At 36.8% G+C, this 21,627-nt stretch overlaps 1 protein-coding gene across 1 annotated transcript in view; it reads left to right on the forward strand.

Moving 5' to 3' along the window:
* Positions 1-21,627, forward strand: part of cdh23 (cadherin-related 23) — a 233,458-nt gene that overhangs the window by 61,477 nt on the left and 150,354 nt on the right. Inside the window, exons 4-6 of the mRNA XM_079854508.1 lie at positions 3,000-3,142; positions 3,241-3,288; positions 3,814-3,906. Of these exons, the coding sequence (XP_079710634.1) occupies positions 3,000-3,142; positions 3,241-3,288; positions 3,814-3,906 (284 nt within the window). The remainder of the gene's footprint in view (positions 1-2,999; positions 3,143-3,240; positions 3,289-3,813; positions 3,907-21,627) is intronic.

Genomic DNA, 21,627 nt, shown 5'->3' on the forward strand with positions numbered 1-21,627 from the left:
CATTTATGTAGTTGTTGTGGAGTAACATTGATTCATCTCATCGACTTGCATGTACCATCATGTTTAACTTTTACACAAGTTGACACAGTTCCCTGAGGTCTTTATAAGACAGCTGTGACTTTTTTTTGGTCAAATAGTGCTCTATGCTCGTCTGTGCAGCAAGGACAGAACAGATTGCTGCTTAGCTTGAACTTTTGCCATTGCGTTAGAACTGGCTACAATGTTGTCGCTTGCGAAAACCAAATGGCTGCGATGTGGGTGGAAACGTGCAGATTAAGGGGCGGTAATATTATAATAAGATCCCCTTCCTACGTCAGAAGAGGAGCGAAATCTGATCGGCTTATTTTTGGACATGCTTGCAGAGAAATGCTTACTAAAACAACTGGGTTGTCACTTTTCATGTTTTCTTGGTTGGTAGATGCACCGGGGACCTGATTATAGCACTTAAAAACAGAAAAAGTCAGATTTTCATGATATATCCCCTTTAACATATCCCACAATCCCTTTATGCTCACATCACTGACCCAGAACAGCCATTTGTTACCCAGCATTCCTTCTCCTGGCCACACACAATGGATCCATCAACCCTTAAAACAGGAAACAGAGAGGGGGAAGTCTTTATTATTAATAAGTGTAACGTAAAATGCTTAATTTGCACCGTCTTCAACCAAATTATTACTCACACTGAAAGCAGCAGAATTTGCATAAATCTCATTATAAACAGAGAGCGCAGTTCATAAATCCTCCCATTAATTAGAGGTGTTTTCACCTCTTTCACACAGTATTGTGTATATGAATAAATGTGTATTTGTGGCCTAATGGTTAGAGAGTCAGACTTGTAAACCAAAGGTCACAGGTTCATTTCTCCACTAGCAGGAATCGCTCCTCGGGCGCAGCAATGAATGGCTGCCCACTTCTCTGGGTGTGTGTGTCCTCCATGGCTTGCAATGTGTGTGTTCACTACTCACTGCTAATAATGTGTGTGCACTAACTTGAATGGGTTAAATGCAGAGGACAAATTCCAAGTATGGGTTACTTCACTTCACTGTAAGCGTGCATATAGTTTAAGTTATTAGGTTCCTAGATGTGTCTTTGTGTGAAAGAGGTGCTTTGTATAGTTTGACCAGAATAGCTGTATAGATTGATTGCTATGCATTTATGCGTTTTGCAGAGGTTTTTATTCAAAGTGGCTTTTAAAGTATACATTTCAGAACTGAACCCACAGCCTTGGTGTTTCTAGCACCATGTTCTACCGTACCTATTTATGTGAGTGCATTTGAATGTGTGTAAAATAAAATATTCTGAGTGTGTGTGTGTGTGTGTGTGTGTTTATGGCTGTGGAAGGGATTCAGCCTGATCTGTTTGTTGGTCTTTCTCATTATTGTTGGATTTGCAGCATTAGGCTTCTGTCAGCAGAACTAAAGCTGGAATGAGTCAGGGACCCCCTCGCCAGGTGTCTTCATAAACGCACACCTGTTACCAGACACACAGACTCCATGTGTGTGATGTATAAAGAGCTTAGAGGCTGTCATTGTTGCTTCTGGTTATATTGTAACAGGTTTTGGGATATTGAGACTGTTTAAGAGAAGGAATGAGAGAATAAAGAGGTGAAAAAACTCATTTATAAGGGTTAGTTTGTTTAGATTTTGATTAATGAGAGATGAAGAAAGAATGAAATATTAAAATAACTGCTTTTCAAGGTCAGAACTTTGCACTTGACTAAAATATCTGAAGGAATGTTCATTTAAAGGCACAGTTCACTCAAAAAGGAGCATTCTACCATTATTTACTCAGCCTCACTCACGTTGTTTCACTCTAGTTTCAGCTTTTTTTACCTGCAATGGCGTTTTGCTTCGTGGAGGTTGAGCGGAACTGACAGAACGGCAGTTTCTCTCAGTTTTTCCCCTCCGTTTGGTCTAAAACACTGTGTTCGTGTAGCCTAGAAATCTAGACGCACCCTAGCGGCAGCAAATTTTATTTTGCAGCCAGTGTCGTCTAGCAACTCTCCGTTGGCTTGCGAGCTGGAAAAAACAAACTCTAGTCAGGCCAATCACATCGTGTATAGAGTCGGTGGGCGGGCTTAACATAATGACGGCAGAGTTGTGACGGTTCTGCGTATATTCCCTGCTACTTGAAAACTAAGAATGGCGGCTGCTACTGGCGAACAGCGGTCTCTCGAATCGGCTTTGGCCGCGACTCTGGAAGACTTGGAGTTAAGCTGTTCTTTGAGAAAAGAGCAAAGACCGGCACTGAAGTCATTCTTAAAAAAGGAAGATGTGTTCGGTGTTTGGTCGACCGGATACGGCAAAAGTTTAATCTATCAACTATATCCGCTGGTGGGAAAACGCTCTGGTTGGTTGTAGCGATATCCTATTGCGTGCAGAGGGAATTTGAAAGACAACCGTTTATCCCGCCCCTCGGATTGAGTCCAGCCAATGGTGTGTTCCCAGACCCAACATCTTGATGTGGGTCTGGCTTGTCAGGCTAGTGTTCGTGGTCATCCAGTTTTAAATGTTGAACGGCGTTCTCTCCATATTTACGATTCTTTGCAGCCTTTAGCCGCTGCCAACAACGCTCTGGATCCTTCACTGGAAAGTAACTCACTCCCTCTAAATATTTACTCTTTGATTTCTTGCACACAGGAACCAATACAAGTCGAAACCATTATGATTAAAAGTTTGCTAAGAAGTATTTCCTACTAAAGCAAAGCGGTATTTGACTCAGGTAAGTGTATTCATAGCAAACTGGTGGGAGTGGCCTTGGGCCGCAACATGCCCAGTGCATTATGGGTGTTGAAGTTTTCCTACCTTCTCTGTTTTCTCGTCAGGTAGCACCAATTTTTTTTTTTTTTTTGCCTATCTACTGTAAAAGCAGCCAAGCTTTATTGAAAGACCTTGGTGAAGTACCGCTTTAAGTGAAATGCAGCTTTTCATAATATGACCCCTTTAAAATGTAATTTTGTCTTAAATGTCATTCATTGTCTCTGTCTGTGTGTTCAGGCACGTCCATTACCCAGCTGCAGGCGGTCGATCCGGACGGTGAGCCGTTGATTTTCGGAGTGGTCGGGGAAGAGGCCATGCGGTACTTCGCTGTGCAGGAGACGACTGGGGTGGTGTGGCTGAGACAGCCGCTCGACAGGGAGGTGCGGAAAACCATGAGATGAATGACTGTCCAACTGGAGCTGACACTTGTGATATAATGCTGCTGTTTGTTGTGTGTTTTTTGTTTTCGTCTCTTCAGACTAAGTCAGAGATGCAGGTGGAGTTCTCCGTCAGTGACAGTCAAGGGGTGAGTTAGCGATCATCTATCTATCCATCTCTGTCCACCTTTTTATCCATCCATCTGTCTCTAAGGTCTATGCAACCTTTACTTTTAATGTTCAAAAATGTACGATTTTAAAGATAAGAAAAGAGAAATTAATACTTTTATTCAACAAAGACATTAAAAATCAGCGTATTAGAATGATTTCTGAAGGATCATGTGACACTGAAGACTGGAGTAATGATGCTGAACATTCAGCTTTGACATTGCTGGAATAAATTACAATTCAAAATGCATTAAAATTTAAAATTGATATTTTAAAATGTTATAATATTGAAAAATATTACTGTTTATATATAATAATTACAGCCTTGTTGAGCATAAGTGACTTCTTTCAAAAAGATTTTCAAAAACACTTGATGAACTTTTCTTTTCTATTTATAATTACTATAGACTTTTTTTTTATTTTTTTTTTTTTTTATATGAGATTCAGTGTAGAAATAGTAGAACGTTCTCAAAAGCCTCTGCTATTTGATTTCATTTGATTTTTAGGTCGTCAAGGATACAGTGAACATTCAGATCGGAGATGTAAATGACAATGCTCCAACCTTTCACAACCAGCCGTATGCCATTCAAATACCAGAGGTAATGTACAACACTTCACTTCTTAAAATCAACTTGCAGTAGCATTCACTTCATTTTTCTTTCATGATGTGATCTATTTCTAAGTCAAACATGATATTGAATGAGAAAAAATGTTAGGTGAGTTATTAATTTATTTTATTTGATATTTTTTTTTAATTTAGTTTAATATTATTTATTTTGAAATGTATTCATTTTTTCAAATATTTTATTTTAAATAATATATTTTATAATACATATTTTATCATGTTATTTATTTATTTATGTATTCTTTTTTTTTTAAATAAAAGATTACAAAGATAAACCTCTTTTAACAACATGAACCAATGATTTGCATTAAGAGAGCAAATGATGTCTGGATGTCTTATGATCAGACTAATTTAAATATTCTGGCTTGAATTCCAGAAACAGTGTCATATGTTTGGAATGCGGATAATGTTCTTGAATTCTCTTTATTTAGTTATTTCGCTCTCTGCTTTTTTTCTCCATATTCATCACCCCCAACTGAGATCAACAGAACCCCCCTTACCCTCTCTCTCTCTCATGCTCTGTCTATCAGCACTTTTTTCAACTTCAACCTATCCTTTTCTCCTTTTCCCATCATCCTTCTGGCCCATCCTCTTCTAATCCCTGACATGAGGTAATTTGGTAGAGTAAAGTAGACAACTTTCTCTCTCTCCACACACACACACACACACACACACACACACACACACACACACACACACACACACACACACACACACACACACACACACACACACACACACACACACACACACACACACACACACACCTCAGCTGATGTTTATATTGTGTGTCTATATACATCCCACACTCCTCCCCACAGAAAATCTTCAAAGCCACAGTTATTTTTTTCTCTTTTCAATCTGTCATTCTGAGTAAATAAAAGTAGGGTGAGAGTGAGCGAGTGTGAGCGAGAGAGCTGTATTTAGCTGATGTTGTTTACCGAGGCTTGATGATTAAGCCTGCAGTCTGAGGGACAGAGGAGGACCGGCATATTTAGCCACTTAGCCAAAATTCTTGGTCTTCATCAGAACTGCGGAAAACCCAAAGAGATTTGGATTGTTCAATGTAGAGTCTCTCTGAGTCATCTTGTAAGTTGCAGCTTGTATAATTTATTTTTTACATAATGAATATGAAACTTATTTTAGGTTCATAAAACTTTTTTTTTGGTTGCAACCAGGAAGGATGATTTTTAAGTGAATTTTTTTTCGAATTTAATTTTTTGGGCAAACTGTTTCTTTTTTTCTCTTTAGAAAGAGCAAGAAAAAACAGCCCCAGCTCCTCCCCAACCACCACTTTCTGTTTTTAGGTCTCCATTTCTGCATTTTGATGGCCTCATTACCTCTTCTGACCTCTCTTGGTCTGTGAAAACACGCTGCGGCATCACTCCATCAATCTGTCACTCAAACTGTATTCCACCAATCAGGGATGATCCACACATCACCCCTAGCAGTGAGCGGATGAGTGGGAGGAATAGCGTAAGATGCTAGGAAGAGCTGTAAATGGTTGAATGAAAAATAAATTTAGGGTAGAATTTCAGGACAGGTTAAAAAAGAAAACGGCCTTTAAATATGTACCTTAAAGTTGGCTTTTTTTGAGCCAATAAGGAAACAAGAAGAAAAAATGTATTGTATGACCATTTTAAATTTTCTTTAGTTAAACATAATCTGTCAAGATAATTAAAGTAGCACAAAATTATGTTTTTGCTAGTGTGTGTGTGTGTGTGTGTGAATGGTCTTGTAATTGGCAGTGTAATTTGTTGGGCAGTAACTGTGGGAGGTTTCTTATGGAACGGGAGCAGGTGAACAGCATTGCATCTGACAGTTATAAAGCTGCTTGAATTTACAGTGTGTGTGTGTAAGCATGCAGTTGTGTGTGTGCCAGTGTTTACTGCATCGTTATTCTCCGATGACACTGCACATCTGCTGAATCTACAGCGCTACAGCAAGATCATTTTATTTCACCTGAGTTGATTGAGAGAATCTGATTTGAATGTGAACTGCTTTTGAGAATGCGTTTGAATCCTATTCAGTTTGAATTGAGGTATTGTAGCGAAGAGGATGTAGAATTGTTTTTTGGTAATTTGTTGAAATGAAGGTTTGGGGTCAGTAAGATGCATTAAATTGATCAAAAGTCACAGAATATACACTCACCTAAAGGATTATTAGGAACACCTGTTCAATTTCTCATTAATGCAATTATCTAATCAACCAATCACATGGCAGTTGCTTCAATGCATTTAGGGGTGTGGTCCTGGTCAAGACAATCACCTGAACTCCAAACTGAATGTCAGAATGGGAAAGAAAGGTGATTTAAGCAATTTTGAGCGTGGCATGGTTGTTGGTGCCAGATGGGCCGGTCTGAGTATTTCACAATCTGCTCAGTTACTGGGATTTTCACGCACAACCATTTCTAGGGTTTACAAAGAATGGTGTGAAAAGGGAAAAACATCCAGTATGCGGCAGTTCTGTGGGCGAAAATGCCTTGTTGATGCTAGAGGTCAGAGGAGAATGGGCCGACTGATTCAAGCTGATAGAAGAGCAACTTTGACTGAAATAACCACTCGTTACAACCGAGGTATGCAGCAAAGCATTTGTGAAGCCACAACACGCACAACCTTGAGGCGGATGGGCTACAACAGCAGAAGACCCCACCGGGTACCACTCATCTCCACTACAAATAGGAAAAAGAGGCTACAATTTGCACGAGCTCACCAAAATTGGACAGTTGAAGACTGGAAAAATGTTGCCTGGTCTGATGAGTCTCGATTTCTGTTGAGACATTCAGATGGTAGAGTCAGAATTTGGCGTAAACAGAATGAGAACATGGATCCAGCATGCCTTGTTACCACTGTGCAGGCTGGTGGTGGTGGTGTAATGGTGTGGGGGATGTTTTCTTGGCACACTTTAGGCCCCTTAGTGCCAATTGGGCATTGTTTAAATGCCACGGCCTACCTGAGCATTGTTTCTGACCATTATGACCACCATGTACCCATCCTCTGATGGCTACTTCCAGCAGGATAATGCACCATGTCACAAAGCTCGAATCATTTCAAATTGGTTTCTTGAACATGACAATGAGTTCACTGTACTAAAATGGCCCCCACAGTCACCAGATCTCAACCCAATAGAGCATCTTTGGGATGTGGTGGAACGGGAGCTTCGTGCCCTGGATGTGCATCCCACAAATCTCCATCAACTGCAAGATGCTATCCTATCAATATGGGCCAACATTTCTAAAGAATGCTTTCAGCACCTTGTTGAATCAATGCCACGTAGAATTAAGGCAGTTCTGAAGGCGAAAGGGGGTCAAACACAGTATTAGTATGGTGTTCCTAATAATCCTTTAGGTGAGTGTATATATATATATATATATATATATATATATATATATATCAAATAAATGCTTTTGCACTTTTCTATTCATCAAAGAATCCTAAAAAAAATAATGGTTTCCACAAAAATATGAAGCAGCACAACTGATTTCAACATTGATATTAATAAATATAATATTTCTTGAGCAGCAAAATAAGCAAAATAATTTCTGAAGGATGTGACACTGAAGACTGGAGTAATGATGCTGAAAATCACATCACAGGAATAAATTACGTTTTTAGAATATTCAAATTTGTTGTAAAAATTTTCAATTGTAACATTTTTTTTTTCGGTTATTTTTTTTATTTTTTAAATATTTTTTTTTTTAATGATATTTTCATTTCTTGACAATAAACAAGCCAGAATGAGAACATGAAAACACGTATGAAATCCACTCCCCACCTACCACTCCCTCCCTCTCTTTACAATGGGGAACATAAACATAGTGGATAGATATGTTAACAGAAAAACAAAGCCACATGAATGATAAAACATGAATAAAAAACCCCCACAAAAAAACAAGAGGAGGGATAAAGTGTTAAGTTATTCAATCTGAGTCCTGATCATTGCTTTTCGCTATATACTTGGAGATCTTCTCAGCATAGTTGAGGTTTGTGCCGAGTTCACCCGAGCTGTGGATATTTCCAACATTATAAAGTCTCGAAGTTGAATCAACCACTTGTATATATCCAGGGTATGTGGTGGGAGCCAGTGTTGAGTTATCAGTTTTTTTGCAGACGTTAAACCGGCCAGCCAGACAATTTTTTGCAGCTTAGAGAAATCAAACTGAGAATCATCATTCAGTAATAATACAGAGGGGATCACCGGTATAGGATATTTAATGATTTTCGAAAAGATAGCACATACCTCAGTCCACATTCCCACATCAAATGGAAAAAGGATCCAAGTTATCGGTCAGGACATTTATCACAGAAGGGAATTGTAACAATATTACTGTGTAGCTGTATTCTTATTAAATAAATGCATCCTTGGCAGGGTGCTACCTCTTTTAAAAACATAAAAAAATCGTACTGACCCATACTTTACAGTATATATAATTTATGCTACAGTCTTCAAGATGGACTAAAATATATAATCAGTAGGTTACTTTTAATGTAAATAATTATTTCTATCAAGTTTTCTTGAAACATTAAATTGGTGTAGTGCTGCATGACAAAATTGAAATGTATTTTAATGGCTGTGTTAAAGTGCTCTGATTGGTCAGATGGCCCAGTCGGTTGTGATTGGTCTACCGCTTACAGCACGTGTCAGGATAAAAGAAAAACGCCTATACCTGAACTGACCATATCTGAATTTTTTTTTAGCTCCGGAGGCTTCCTCAGCACTTACACAGTTATACGAACAGTAACAATGGCGTGGGTTCTAGTGTTAATTTCAGCACGAGTCCTTATCCTTTTGAAGTGGATTTGCAGCATCTTCTTTAAATGTGGACAACAAGTCTCAGCTACGACTACAGAGTGCAAAGTAGACATTGTTCGCAGGCAGCCAATGAAGACCATAGGCGGGCATTATGCAAATTTGATACATATGTTACGGAAGCGAAACTGGAAATACTAACGACTCGTTTCGAGCAGTTCAGAATAGATTCTTTTTTTTATGGAGACAATAACTTTATTTGTCATGCACTTTGATCTTTAAAACATTGCAGACCTTTTACATTCACAAACAGCTCGAAAAAGCACTTTAAATGTTTTGACAGTATTGAACATATTTCATTAGAAAAGACATTTAACTTTCTATCAGGGAATTAATATGAATAATTTAAGAAAATGTATTCATTCAAAAAATTTTGTCACAAAACTTTTGTTGGACTTCTAATTTGTGAATATTTGCCCAACCGTGAACTGGAAGGGTGATTGTTCATGGTAAGAAGTGACCTGATCCTGTATAAAATTGTTCTACTGTAAATTTTCTAGTTTAATATGAGACGACACTCATTAATAGGCCCCTGTGCATATAGACTGAGAGTGAGCAGGTGCCTGAACGTTTATCATCACATGTGTGTGTGTCTCTTCATTTAAAATGGGTGTTTCTCTATGGAAGTGACAGTGCTATTGTTAGGATGGTCACTTTCTGCACAGTAGACCCAGATGAACTAGATGTTGCACACGTAATATTTCTACAGTATTACGTGGCTGTTTTCTGCATATACGTTACAAATAGTGAGTTTTTGGCTTACATTTTTACATTTTATACAGATGCTTTTATCCAAAGTGATTTGTATACACAGGAATGCTAATGAAAGATTTGTTTGAATGAGTGTGTGGTTGTTGAGTGTTTGTAGTAGAATCGCTCTAATATTAGATTCAATGATTTTTACTTGAGTTCACACATATTTTGAACTTATTGAAATGTGTTCATGTGCAGAAACATGCAAACATGCTTAAGGGAGAGTTGAGATCTTTCTGCGGTGTCTAGCAGCCTGTCGTAGTCAGATCTTTTAGTCTTTTCTCCTTTAGTCTTTCGGTTTTTAATATTCTAGGATTTAATTGGCTGTTTGTAGTTCATGAAAAAATGTAAATTATTATAAAAAAATAAATAAGATTCCCTTAGGCATATCAGAAAAGAGATTTTTAACACAAAATGTTTTTTTTTTGTGAAACAATTTGTATCCCTGAATGATTTTTGGATATTTTGGCCTCTTTAGATTTAGTGGAAGTAGTTTATTATTTTTTTTTACATTTTATTTACTGTAGTTGTTTTATTGCAGAATAATATATTATATAAACTATTCAGTGCTGAATAAAGTACTTTTTATGACAAGTCAGAAAATTGTTGTTTATCTGTGAGAAACTATTAGTTTAGTTAAAGAATCATGCTGTAAACAAATTAGCCCCCCCTCCCCCCATTTTTTTTAAATCATTTTTTTCTTATCACATTATGACTTCCAAGCTTGTAAATAGAAACTTGCCAGAAGAACTTGAAGGCAGCATTAACTTTTCGGTGTCACAATGAATTCTGGGATTGCAATTAATCTTTACAATGCACTCTTAGATTTTGGTAAAAATGTGGTGTTTATCAAGTCCAGTCTTTGTGAAAATGTTAGCTAGGCCATGCACTCACTTGGATTTGGATCACTGAATGAGATAAATAGGGAATATTTGCAATTTTTTTTCTGGCTAACAAGATGCAATCAAATGTTACTTGTAATGATAGAGGCCATGTGTTGCATGCCATGCAGTGGCAAGCATAATAACTGTTTTTGAAAGCAGTGTATGGTATTAATAACTATTTTGAAGGGTGAGCTCAGCCCTGTCAGAAAAATAAAATATGATTTTTCCAAACTGACTATTTTCACTCCCAAACCTGCCAAACATCCAGAAGACAAAGAGCGTGTGTGCCGGCTTTCAATTTACGTTCAAAGAAAAATGGAGCTGCGGGAAATGGAGATTTGTGGTGGACAGTGATGATATGGCCTCTTGATCTGTTTGAAAACTGCCTGCCAAATGTAAAGCAGTGGATGTTTAGGGAAGGGAATTGCTCTCCCCAGCCAGCCATTACAGAATTCACTGCTGGAGTGGTAAACTGGAGGCTTTATTCCTGTCGCTCTTACTGAAATCTATTACAAACACACACACACACACACACTCATGGAAGAGAGGGAGCACTGGAAGAGAGGGAGAGGGGGAAAACGATATAGAAAGGGAGATGGGAAGTCATGCACTCAACTGCTTAGCATTTGTGCACTCTTAAAAAATAAAGGTTCCAAAAAGTTTTTTGTTTTTGTTTTGATGCCATAGAAGAACCATTTGGGGTTCTAAAGAACCTTTTTCCTCTATAGAACCTTCTGTGCATTGGAAAAGTTCTATAGATGTTAAAGGTTCTAATGGAACCATTGATGCCAATAAATAACCTTCATTTTTAAGATTGTATAGTTGTATTTTTGGCAACCCTGGGGTAATACGTGACATGCAAGAGAGATCAATATCATTTGTTTATTTTATGCCTTTGTTTATTGTAGAAATGTCGAATTTCCTCATATCTGCATGCCAAATAGATACCATTCAGAAGTTTGGGGTTGTTAAGATTTGCTAGTGTTTATGAGTGTTTTAGTCTCTTATGTTCGCCAAGGCTGCATTTATTTGAATAATACTGAAATAAAATGCATTTAAATTGTGAAATATGAATACAATTTAAAATAATTGTTTTCTATTTTAATGTATTTTCAAAAGTAATTTATTCCTCTGATGCAAAGCTGAATTGTCAGCATCATTACTCCAGTCTTCAGTGTCACATGATCCTTCAGAAATCATTCTAATATGCTGATATACTGGTCAAGAAACATTTCTCATCATTATCAATTTTGAAAACAGTTGTGCTGCTTACATTTTTTGTGGAAACAAAAAAGTTTAAAAGAACAGATAAATCTCAGAAAGCAATATAATTAAGCTCAACTTTACATTGGAAACACATTTATGATGTCTAAAATGCAGCCTATATCAAGAAGAGAGCATTTGTGTGTTTGTCAGGTTGTTTGTATGTGTTTTAAAGGCATCTATCTGCATGTGTGTTTCTGTTTACGTTCGTGTGTCCGTGTGTGTGTGTGTGTGTGTTGATGGCGATTTAGTGAGATATCAGAGATGCAGACTCATCTCGCTGCAGTTTAGCACACATCATTCACACTTCAGTGGCTAATACTAACAACGCCTGCGTCCTGTCCGTCAAACTCTCCCTCTCTCTTTCTATGTCCTGTATCTGCTTGAGCATGAAGAACACCTTTGATTTGGGTTTGCAGTTTTTGGAGTCTAATCTTACCTGTCATACCAGTGCTAGAGAGAGAGCGCGAGAGAGAGCGAGAGAGAGAGAGAGAGAGAGTCAGAGAGAGAGAGAGTCAGAGAGAGAGAGAGAGAGAGAGAGAGAGAGAGAGAGAGAGAGAGAGAGAGAGAGAGAGAGAGAGAGAGAGAGAGAGAGAGAGAGTCAGAGAGAGAGAGAGAAAGAGAGAGTCAGAGTCAGAGAGAGAGAGAGAGAGAGAGAGAGAGAGTCTTTCTTGGCTGTCCTGCTTGAATCAACCAAACCACAGAAATACCCATTTATATTTATTTCTGTAGCAGACTTGAAATGTAGATTAGTCAGAGCAGAATTATGCTATAATCACAGGCTGCTCATTAATGTTGGAAATGCTATGCTTCCAAGAGTCTGATCCATTGTGCAGGAAAAGACTTTAAAGTGAAATTCCAAAAACAGTATGTTGTAATGTTTAATTTATTTGAATAGTTCAGGCTGTTTTGAAAAGATGCACTACTGTACAAAAAATTTTAGACTAAGGGTTTTTGAAGAAGCTTCTAAGTGAAAATATTTGAAATATAATTTTTTCCTGTGATGCAAAGCTGAATTTTCAGCATCATTACTCCAGTCTGCAGTGTCACATGACCCTTCAGAAATCATTCTAACATGATGATTTGCTGCTCAAGGAGCATATTATCAACAGATCAGCTGCTTAATATTATTGTGGAAACCGTGATACATTTTTTTAGGACTCTTTAATGAATAACAAAGTTCAAAAGAACAGATAAATACTAATGCTTTCATATTATTTCATATTATAATTATATAGACCTGAGGACAGGTGTGTGACTGTGTGTGTGTGAAGCTGAGCCGCTGTTTGCAGTCACTCCATGTATGCAGCAGACAGCAGATAGAGGTGCTCTGTGAATATGTAACATACAAGATTTATGAGTGAAACAAAAGCTAACAAAGACTCACTTAATATTCAAGCTAAACTAAATTCAACTCTCCTTCATTTATAAAGACAATTCAAAGCATGAGAGAGTGATAAAAGCGTGTGAGAGAAGGGGGGATCTGCAATTAGATGGGCTGATCTGGGAATGATCATAAAATCAGGCTGTTTTTCCCCAAAAACTTCCCCATCACTCCTTTGATTCGGTTGATTATGTGTAAATTATTAGAATATCAAGTTGATATACCCAAAGCTATTAAACCAAATTTACACCAGCGCAAAACAAAGTTCACAAACAGAAACAGTTCTTTCAGAAACTTTAAAAATAAAGCTTTCGATCGGTAGTGTATCTATCTATCTATCTATCTATCTATCTATCTATCTATCTATCTATCTATCTATCTATCTATCTATCTATCTATCTATCTATCTATCTATCTATCTATCTATCTATCTATCTATCTATCTATCTATCTATCTATCTATCTATCTTATCTATCTATCTCATATATGATATATAGATAGATAGAAGGATAGATAGAGTCACAGGTTTTTTTTTAGTCAGATGCGTGTAGCATTCCCTATCTCTCTCTATATCCAAGGAAAGAGAGTGAAAAAGGAAAAAAGGGGTAGGGTGCAGGACTTAATTATACATCAAAGGGGGTTATACTGGGAATATGAGGGAAAAGATAGAGACAGACTGAAATATTGGCACAGAGAGGAATAATGAAACAGAAACGGGTAGGACAAATAAACATGCACAATAAACTCATACATCGTAAAAGATTTCAGTGAATAACGACTTAAATTTCAATTTGTTCTTCATAAAATCTTCATTTCTGACAAGTTCTAAACAATTTAAGCACTTACACTACACTAAGCACTAAAACCAATACTCACTGATAAATATAACGACCAAAGCCACAAACCACACACAGTCAACATAAATAACATTCACAAATCAGTGTGAATAATACAATCTACTTTCAATACCAGAAATAAAAGAGCATCTAAAAATGGTTGCCATCAGTGAGTAAATGTACTGATTTCGCAGAGAGTGAAAGGATAATTAATTTTTTCAAATGTTCAATTATACTGCTGTATAATTCCTGAGTATTACTCTGAACCAAACCTCACCATAATGAGCTTTAAATATCCACTGTAGTCCGCAATTATGTACACTACCGTTCAAAAGTTTGAGGTCAGTAGGATTGTCTTTTTGAAAGAAAATAACACATTTATTCAGCAAGGATGCATTAAATTGATTAAAAGTGACAATAAAGAGTTTTGCATAGTTATAAAAAATTCTATTTAAAATGAATGTTGTTCTCACCACAACTATGATCATAGTTGTGTGTATATCAGTGTTTGGCGTGCATGAGTTTGCATATAGATGTTCGGTTGTGCATTTGAAGATCGATGTGTGTGAGTGTTACTTGACAAGTATGTTTGTATTCAGTGAAATGTATTTGATATACCATACTGTGTGATCATGTGTTATCCCTCTAGCACTCGATTTATTTGTGATGTTTGCTCATTTGTCACACTCTGTTTTATCTTAATATCATGCAATTTCTCATTCTTACACTGTTTTTCTCTTCAGCATTTCTTATTTCATAATTTCATTATATACTCCACTAGAAAAGGTCCTATATAGATCTTTAAAGGGATTAGTTTACCCAAAAATGAAAATTCTGTCATTAATTACTTGCCCTCATGTCGTTCCAAACCCGTAAGACTTTCATTCGTCTTTGAATTGAGAGAATCTTCTGAAGAGACTCAATCGCTGTATATGATGAACAGATTGAATTTAGGCTTTTATTCACAAATAAACATGACAGAATTTGCCCATCATGGCATCATTTAATAGATTTAGTTTTAATTCATTTTTTATTTTGTTTAAATTTTATGAATGAAATGGCTCATAAACATACTTTAAAATAAAATTCATTAATAAATTGAAATTGAAATAAATTGAAACAGACCATTAAACATGAAAGAATTATGCAATCGTTTAGGACATTTCTCCTAATATAGAACCTTTTTGGCATGAAGCATTCTTATCAAGAACCATAGGGTTCTAGACTGAACCCCATTGCACCTTTTTTCTAAGAGTGCAGATGAGTGATACAATTGTTGACAAGCTGTAACATTGATGTACTTGAAGAATTTGATAAGAAATATTTGAGTTTATACTGAAATATTTGACTTTTGATTGCAGACCTGTAAATACTGGCCAGATCTGAGCACCGTTTGAGACATAAACACTTTATTCTCTTTCTATTTGCTCTACATTTGATCTCATCGCAAAATAGAAAGTCTTACACAATTTATTTTCCTTTTAAGCTTTTTGCTCAAACTCTCTCTTGAGGTGCAAGTGATGGATTTTTCATCCCTGACTGAAAATGACATATTGAAAGCTTTAGTCTGCCATCAAATCGTGAATACGAGGTCACAAAAACAAGGAAAAGAGCTGATAAGATTGCAACAGCGAAGTGTAAACATTATGATGCTACCATTTTTTTATTGTTGAAAGCAATAAAATCCAAAGTGGTTTATTATCAAGGGTAAAAACAGCAGTGAAAAGTGAAGACTGGCCCTATAATTAGCGATTTTCTCCATGGCCACACTGTGTCTCCAGGACAGTGAGTTTAATCAGCCTCTGATAGTACAGCTCCTCCGACAGGACCCTTGTCCTATAGACAGGAAAGAGACGTCACCCCAAATTCGAGCCATAACAGATAAACACTTCTCTTCCTCTGCTGGCCTCCGCTGATGACTGTTTCTCTCACACACAGCAGTCTCCCACCAACCATGCATGTACATCCTGATCAAACAAACACATGCACAGTTTGCACACACACATTGATAATTGCTGTGTTTTATTGTTGGCAAATGCAACCGTATCAAAGAAGTAACTGAAGCCGGAATGTGGCATCTATTTGTGCAATGCACCTTTTGTATGATAATCAGCTCTCTGTCCATTTGCATTTAATTCTATTAAAAACACAATTCACCTAAATTAAATGGAAAGAGGGAGAGAAATGAGACCAAGAGATATAGGAGACACACAGAATGAGAAAACAATATTTATGCGGTAAATGAGTTTTTCTTAGGGAGATGCTTTCAAAGCTGTTTTATTGGATTGTGTGACTTCTTTAATGATTGTTTCAGCCCAAAATAAAAATGGTCATTATTTACTCTCTTTTTTTGCGAATTTTCAGTCTATTTTGCACGTTTTCTTCCATACAATGAATATAATGTACAGTGGTCAAGCTCTAAAAAGGACAAAAGTTATCTCGAAAGTAGTTTTGTCATATCGATTACTCATTTCTTGACATGTGAAGACACATTTTACCAGGTTTGTAGTCAGCGATGCCATTTTTAGTTTAAATATGTTGCAACATGAATGAGATTTGAGAGCTATGGTGAATAATGGCTTAAATTTAGTCCGAAAACAAATCATAAACAGTAAACCAGTTTTATGATATTTTTATGGTGTGTTTTTGTCTTTTTTGGAGCCTGAAAGTGTCTGTCCCCCTTTACTTTCATTGTATGGAAAAGAGCTGGGACAGTCTGCTTTTTTCTTCTGAGGAAACTCATGGGTGATGGTGAGTAAATCATGACAAAATTTTCATTATCATCTTTTTCCTGTCTTTTCCGTAGTGTTTCTACGGTGTGTTGGTCCCATGTGTGCGTCTGACCCTGGCTATCTCCCGCTGAGACACAAAAAAATAGGATGAATGAGAGAACGAAAGAGTTTGAATGATTGAGGCAGAGGAATGGGAGATGGAGGGTTTTTCTTTGTGGCGTCCTTGTGCTCTCGCCATGAGGTACCCAAAAACCATCAGTTTTTTTCTCTTTGTGCATCGTGTTCTCCCTCTCTCTCTCTGTCTTTTTTATTCTCTCTGTGTCTCTCGGCCTTCCAGGCTCTTTCTTGATTATCTTTCTTCTTAAATACACAGCACAGACCTTTAGCAACCAGTCAGCCGTGAGCTGTGTGTGTGTGTCTGTGCAAAGCCTGTTTGATAGAGTATGTTTCTTCACACATATATTTCTGTGCTGCTCTTTAAATTGCCATATGTCAAAGCATCCGTGTGTATTATATGCTCAGTGTTTATATACACTGATACTTTGCTTCTGTACGAGGTAAATCAAATTCAAAAAAGCTTTATTGTCAATCCCCACAGGGGTAGAAAATTGTCTTTAGACAAGGGCTCAACACAATACAAGAGACAACCAAACAACAACAATTTAAGCTAAAAAAAATAAAAATAAAAATAAATATTTTTAAATACTTATATAAATAATAACTTAAATACTTAAATACTATAAATAATAATTACTAATTACTAACTAATTAATAAATAATTACTTAAATACTTATATAATAATTATTTAAATACTTATATAAAATAAAATAATAATTTATAAATATTATAAATAAATGAATTCATGAAAAATATATAAAAAATGAAAATGCTATGTTATATTAGATTATATTTAATTTAGTTTATAATACATATAATTTATTTAATTGGTTAAATTTGTTTGCCTAAAGCTGTTTTTACACTTTTACAATTTTTCTCTCCCTCATGTTGTTCCAAACGTGTGTGAATTTATTTTCTTTCATAAATAATCAATGGTATTTGGTCCCAGTGATGTCAAATCAGGTGCTATGCATCTTCAGGCACCAATTTTTTAATAAACATAAGTGAGGCGCAAAGTGATCTTTGATATTTAAAAATTGTAAAAATGTTGATTTGCTTCTCATACACAGTTATTGTATGCTTTCAGAAGACTTAGACTATAGCACATGAGTCAAATATTTTCTCCTTTTTGGCAGTCTAAATGATCTTTTATACAACTTCATAGGCTATACCTTCTTGTGATCTGCTTAATGTTCTTGCACATCTTTCCTTCCTAACCCTTACTGATTTTTCTTTTGTTGGTATAGATAAGCTGGTAGATGGACACTTGAAAAAGACACATTGTAATAAATGTGTGTCTGTGATGATCATTGTTTTAAGGCAGTGTCACAAATGCTTGCACTTGATGTCACTGCATGTGGGCTGAGTTGCGTCCCATGGGTCGCCGGGGCCCTTATGAATCATAGCATACTGTTCCATGTGCGTTCAGTGTAAGTTTTGATTGGGAGAATCAGGAGAGATGGATGAGAGAGAAGGAATAAAGATGTGCAGCCCCTCCCGCTAAGAGCCATTTCCATCAGGTAGAGGAGGAGAGCTGTTCTTCTGCTTCATTACTCATCTTTCACTCTCTCTCTCTGCTCTGTTCTCGTCATGTTCAGGAAAGTGGATGAGGACAAAACAAAAAATAAAGACTGGAGGAAAATGAAATATGAGAGTAAGAATGAAATAAATTGAAAATCAGATCTTGGGCAATTTGGATGCAATGTGAATAAGAATGTGATTTCCACTTTAATACTTCTCAGTCCTCTTTCTTTTTCTCTCTTTTTCTCAAACCCCCTCTATACTTTTCAAACACAGGTTATATTGACAATTTCTAAATAAATAGGAAACGATTTATTTATTATTATAATATTATTATATATTATGCTATTATTATTATTAGAAAAAAGCAATTAGAGCATGTAGAAAAACTCAGTTTTCAAAGCAAATAAATCAGCTGTAAATGAGTTGCTTCAGCGTGAAACCGGATTCATAATGCATTTGACATTTGTACTGTAATTGGACATATCTGATTGAAACCAAGAACATGTACAGTATTAAGAAAGTAAATAGGGTCCAGATTTACAAAGAGCTCACGCTAGCAAAAACCCTCTTATGGTGATAAAGAACAACTCTGGATTTACTGAAAAACTAGCAATCAAAAATGCAAAATTTATGGGAGGAGAATAAATAAATCCTGGTACATGATTTACTAATGTTTGCGGTAGTCAATTTACTGGCATTTGCGCCATCATGTAACACCCCAAAAAAGCATGTCTTTTGCTTTTATACCTATTTTATGCTTGACATCGCTGCATCTGTGTTCTTTAATTTACGCATTATTAGTAGATAACTCCCACCGCGCTTTTATGGGATTGCGGTCTCATGTTAATTTGCCCTGTTCAGTAAATCTGGGCCATATGTGGTACAGTAGATTAGAAGGTGATTAGTGCAGTGCATGTGATGCTGTGTATGTGCCACCAGACTCCTGTGTGAGCTACAAATAGAGGCTTCAGTCTTGTAGTTTGTTTCATTAGGAAGTGCAGATGCTGTTGTGTGTTCCTCACCAGGAGGTGAAGGTGTTTAAGGTCCACGTGAAGAACGTGTTTTCCCATGCCACTGCTCTACTTTTCCATTATTTATGTCTGTAAACGCGCTAGATGGACGTGTTTGACCGCTGCGCTCGCTTCTTACATCTTTTAAAGTAAAAAATAAGTTCAACTTTTAAAAGACGCCTCTCGAGACCACTACCCTACTGTGAAGCGGCCCTAACCAGTGATGTGGAGGAGGGCGAGCTGCTTTCAGTCCACAATCAACTCTCTTGTTTTGCTGATGTTAAGAGATTGTTGTCCACACACAGGACATCGATTGTTGTTGATGATCCCCATAACTGTAGTGTCGTCAGTGAAACTTAATGATATGATTGTTCTTGTGTTTGCCAATGCAGTCGCAGGTCAGCAGGTGCGCGTCAGTGGGCTCAGTACATCTGAGATACGTATGATATCAAAAGAAGACATTTGTTAATAAGGGTCTAGAGAATGAAGGTATTGAACCCTGAATAGAAATCGATGAAGATGTAGATCCTGATGTGGAGTAAGACTCTTTATTTTCCAGGTGATATAAATGAGTGTCACTCACTGTAATCGATCTGACACTGCACTGGACAGTTGACAGTTAGTCAGGGATATGATTGTTAATCTTTTTTTTGTTCAGCATGTATTCATTATTTATTAATTATATTATTATAGAATAAAATGTTATTATAATTAACAGAATGTTTTTATTTTATTTTTTATTTACAGTTATATTTAACCTAGTCAAGATCTATTAATGTATGGGTGTATATGTCACAAGGATTTTGGATATTGCCATCTTTGTGGGGACATAAAATAGGGTTCACCTGAGACACACAGACACACACACACACACACACACACACACACACACACACACACACACACACACACACACACACACACAACTTGATGTTTTGTGGGGATATTCCATAGACATAATGTTTGTATACTGTACAAACTGTATATTCTATCCCCTTTCACTTACCCTACCCCTAAACCATCACAGAAAACGGTCTGCATTTTTACATTTTCAAAAAACATCACTTAGTATGATTTATAAGCTGTTTTCCTCATGGGGACCAAAAAATGTCAAAGATTTCAGGTATTGCCATCTTTGTGAGGACATTTTGTCACAATAACGTATGGTATACCTGAACCATGCGCGCACGCACGCACACACGCACGCACACACGCACGCACGCACAAACAAACATTTATTACACTATATTAGTGAGAACATTGCATAGTCTTCCATTTAATTTATATCAGGTTAAGGATGTTTTCCATCACCTAACCCAACCACTACCCCTAAAACTATCCATCACAGAATGCATTGGCACAATGTGCAGGTGGGACAGGTGGGACAGGTGGGATATGTCCCCAACACTTTTTGCCTGGGCCGATATTGTCCTCACCACTTTTTACATCTCGCGGCACAGATGTATTTATGCTTCCATTGTATTAGAATCTTGTACAATGTAAGCATCTCCAGTTGACTAGCAGAGTATTCAGTTTGTTTGTGTTAAATACGAGGCGATCTGACTCTGGGATGTTTTTTTTTTCCTCGTCTTGGGGCTCAATGCACAGTCTACACACGGACGAGCGCTTCAATTTAGCTTTACCACTATTGTGGAGACTCCCATTTGTTCTGGTGAAATCACAAAACAATGTAAACAAACATGCCCCGCTCTTGATATACAATCACTGATGAACATCTCTGGTTTTAATGAGGAAAAAAAATACACACACACACATACTCCGGTACTACCCACTTTTTAAAACAAAACTACGCCAATGACCGAAACGTGTAAAATAATACATTTTAAATAAAAACATGTTTTGACCAGTAAAATGTCCTCACTAGTCGGTTGTCATAATATTTCACTACGTAATTGAGGACATTTGACTCTTGCAAGTATAGCCAAACCTGTACACACACACACACTTGTGACTGTACTGTTGGTCTGAAGGGCGTTGTGCTTGTGTTCAGGTTGGATAAGGTGTTAAATAATTGATTAGCTCATTTCAGCACTGATATATGAGGTATCTCTCTCTGATGGATGACGGTGGAGCGCAGGACGTAAGAAAGATACTGATGAGAAATACAAGTATGGTGTTCGGTAAATGATTCCATTTTTCAGGGAGAAATAGAGGGGGAATCTGTGTGTGTTTGCTGTGAATATGAGCCACTATAGGATGCATGAAAATGGTCTTACTGTATGTCATCGTCATTTGTTAACTTATAGTTGTTGCCATCAGGATGAAATTCCACAGCATCTGATAGGTGTTCATTTCATTGCGTTATTTTCATAACACAAAGTGAGCAGATTGTGAACAAAGTATAATGTAATCACATAATT

This window comes from Squalius cephalus, assembly GCF_949319135.1.
Source record: "Squalius cephalus genome assembly, chromosome: 21".
NCBI lineage: Eukaryota > Metazoa > Chordata > Actinopteri > Cypriniformes > Leuciscidae > Squalius > Squalius cephalus.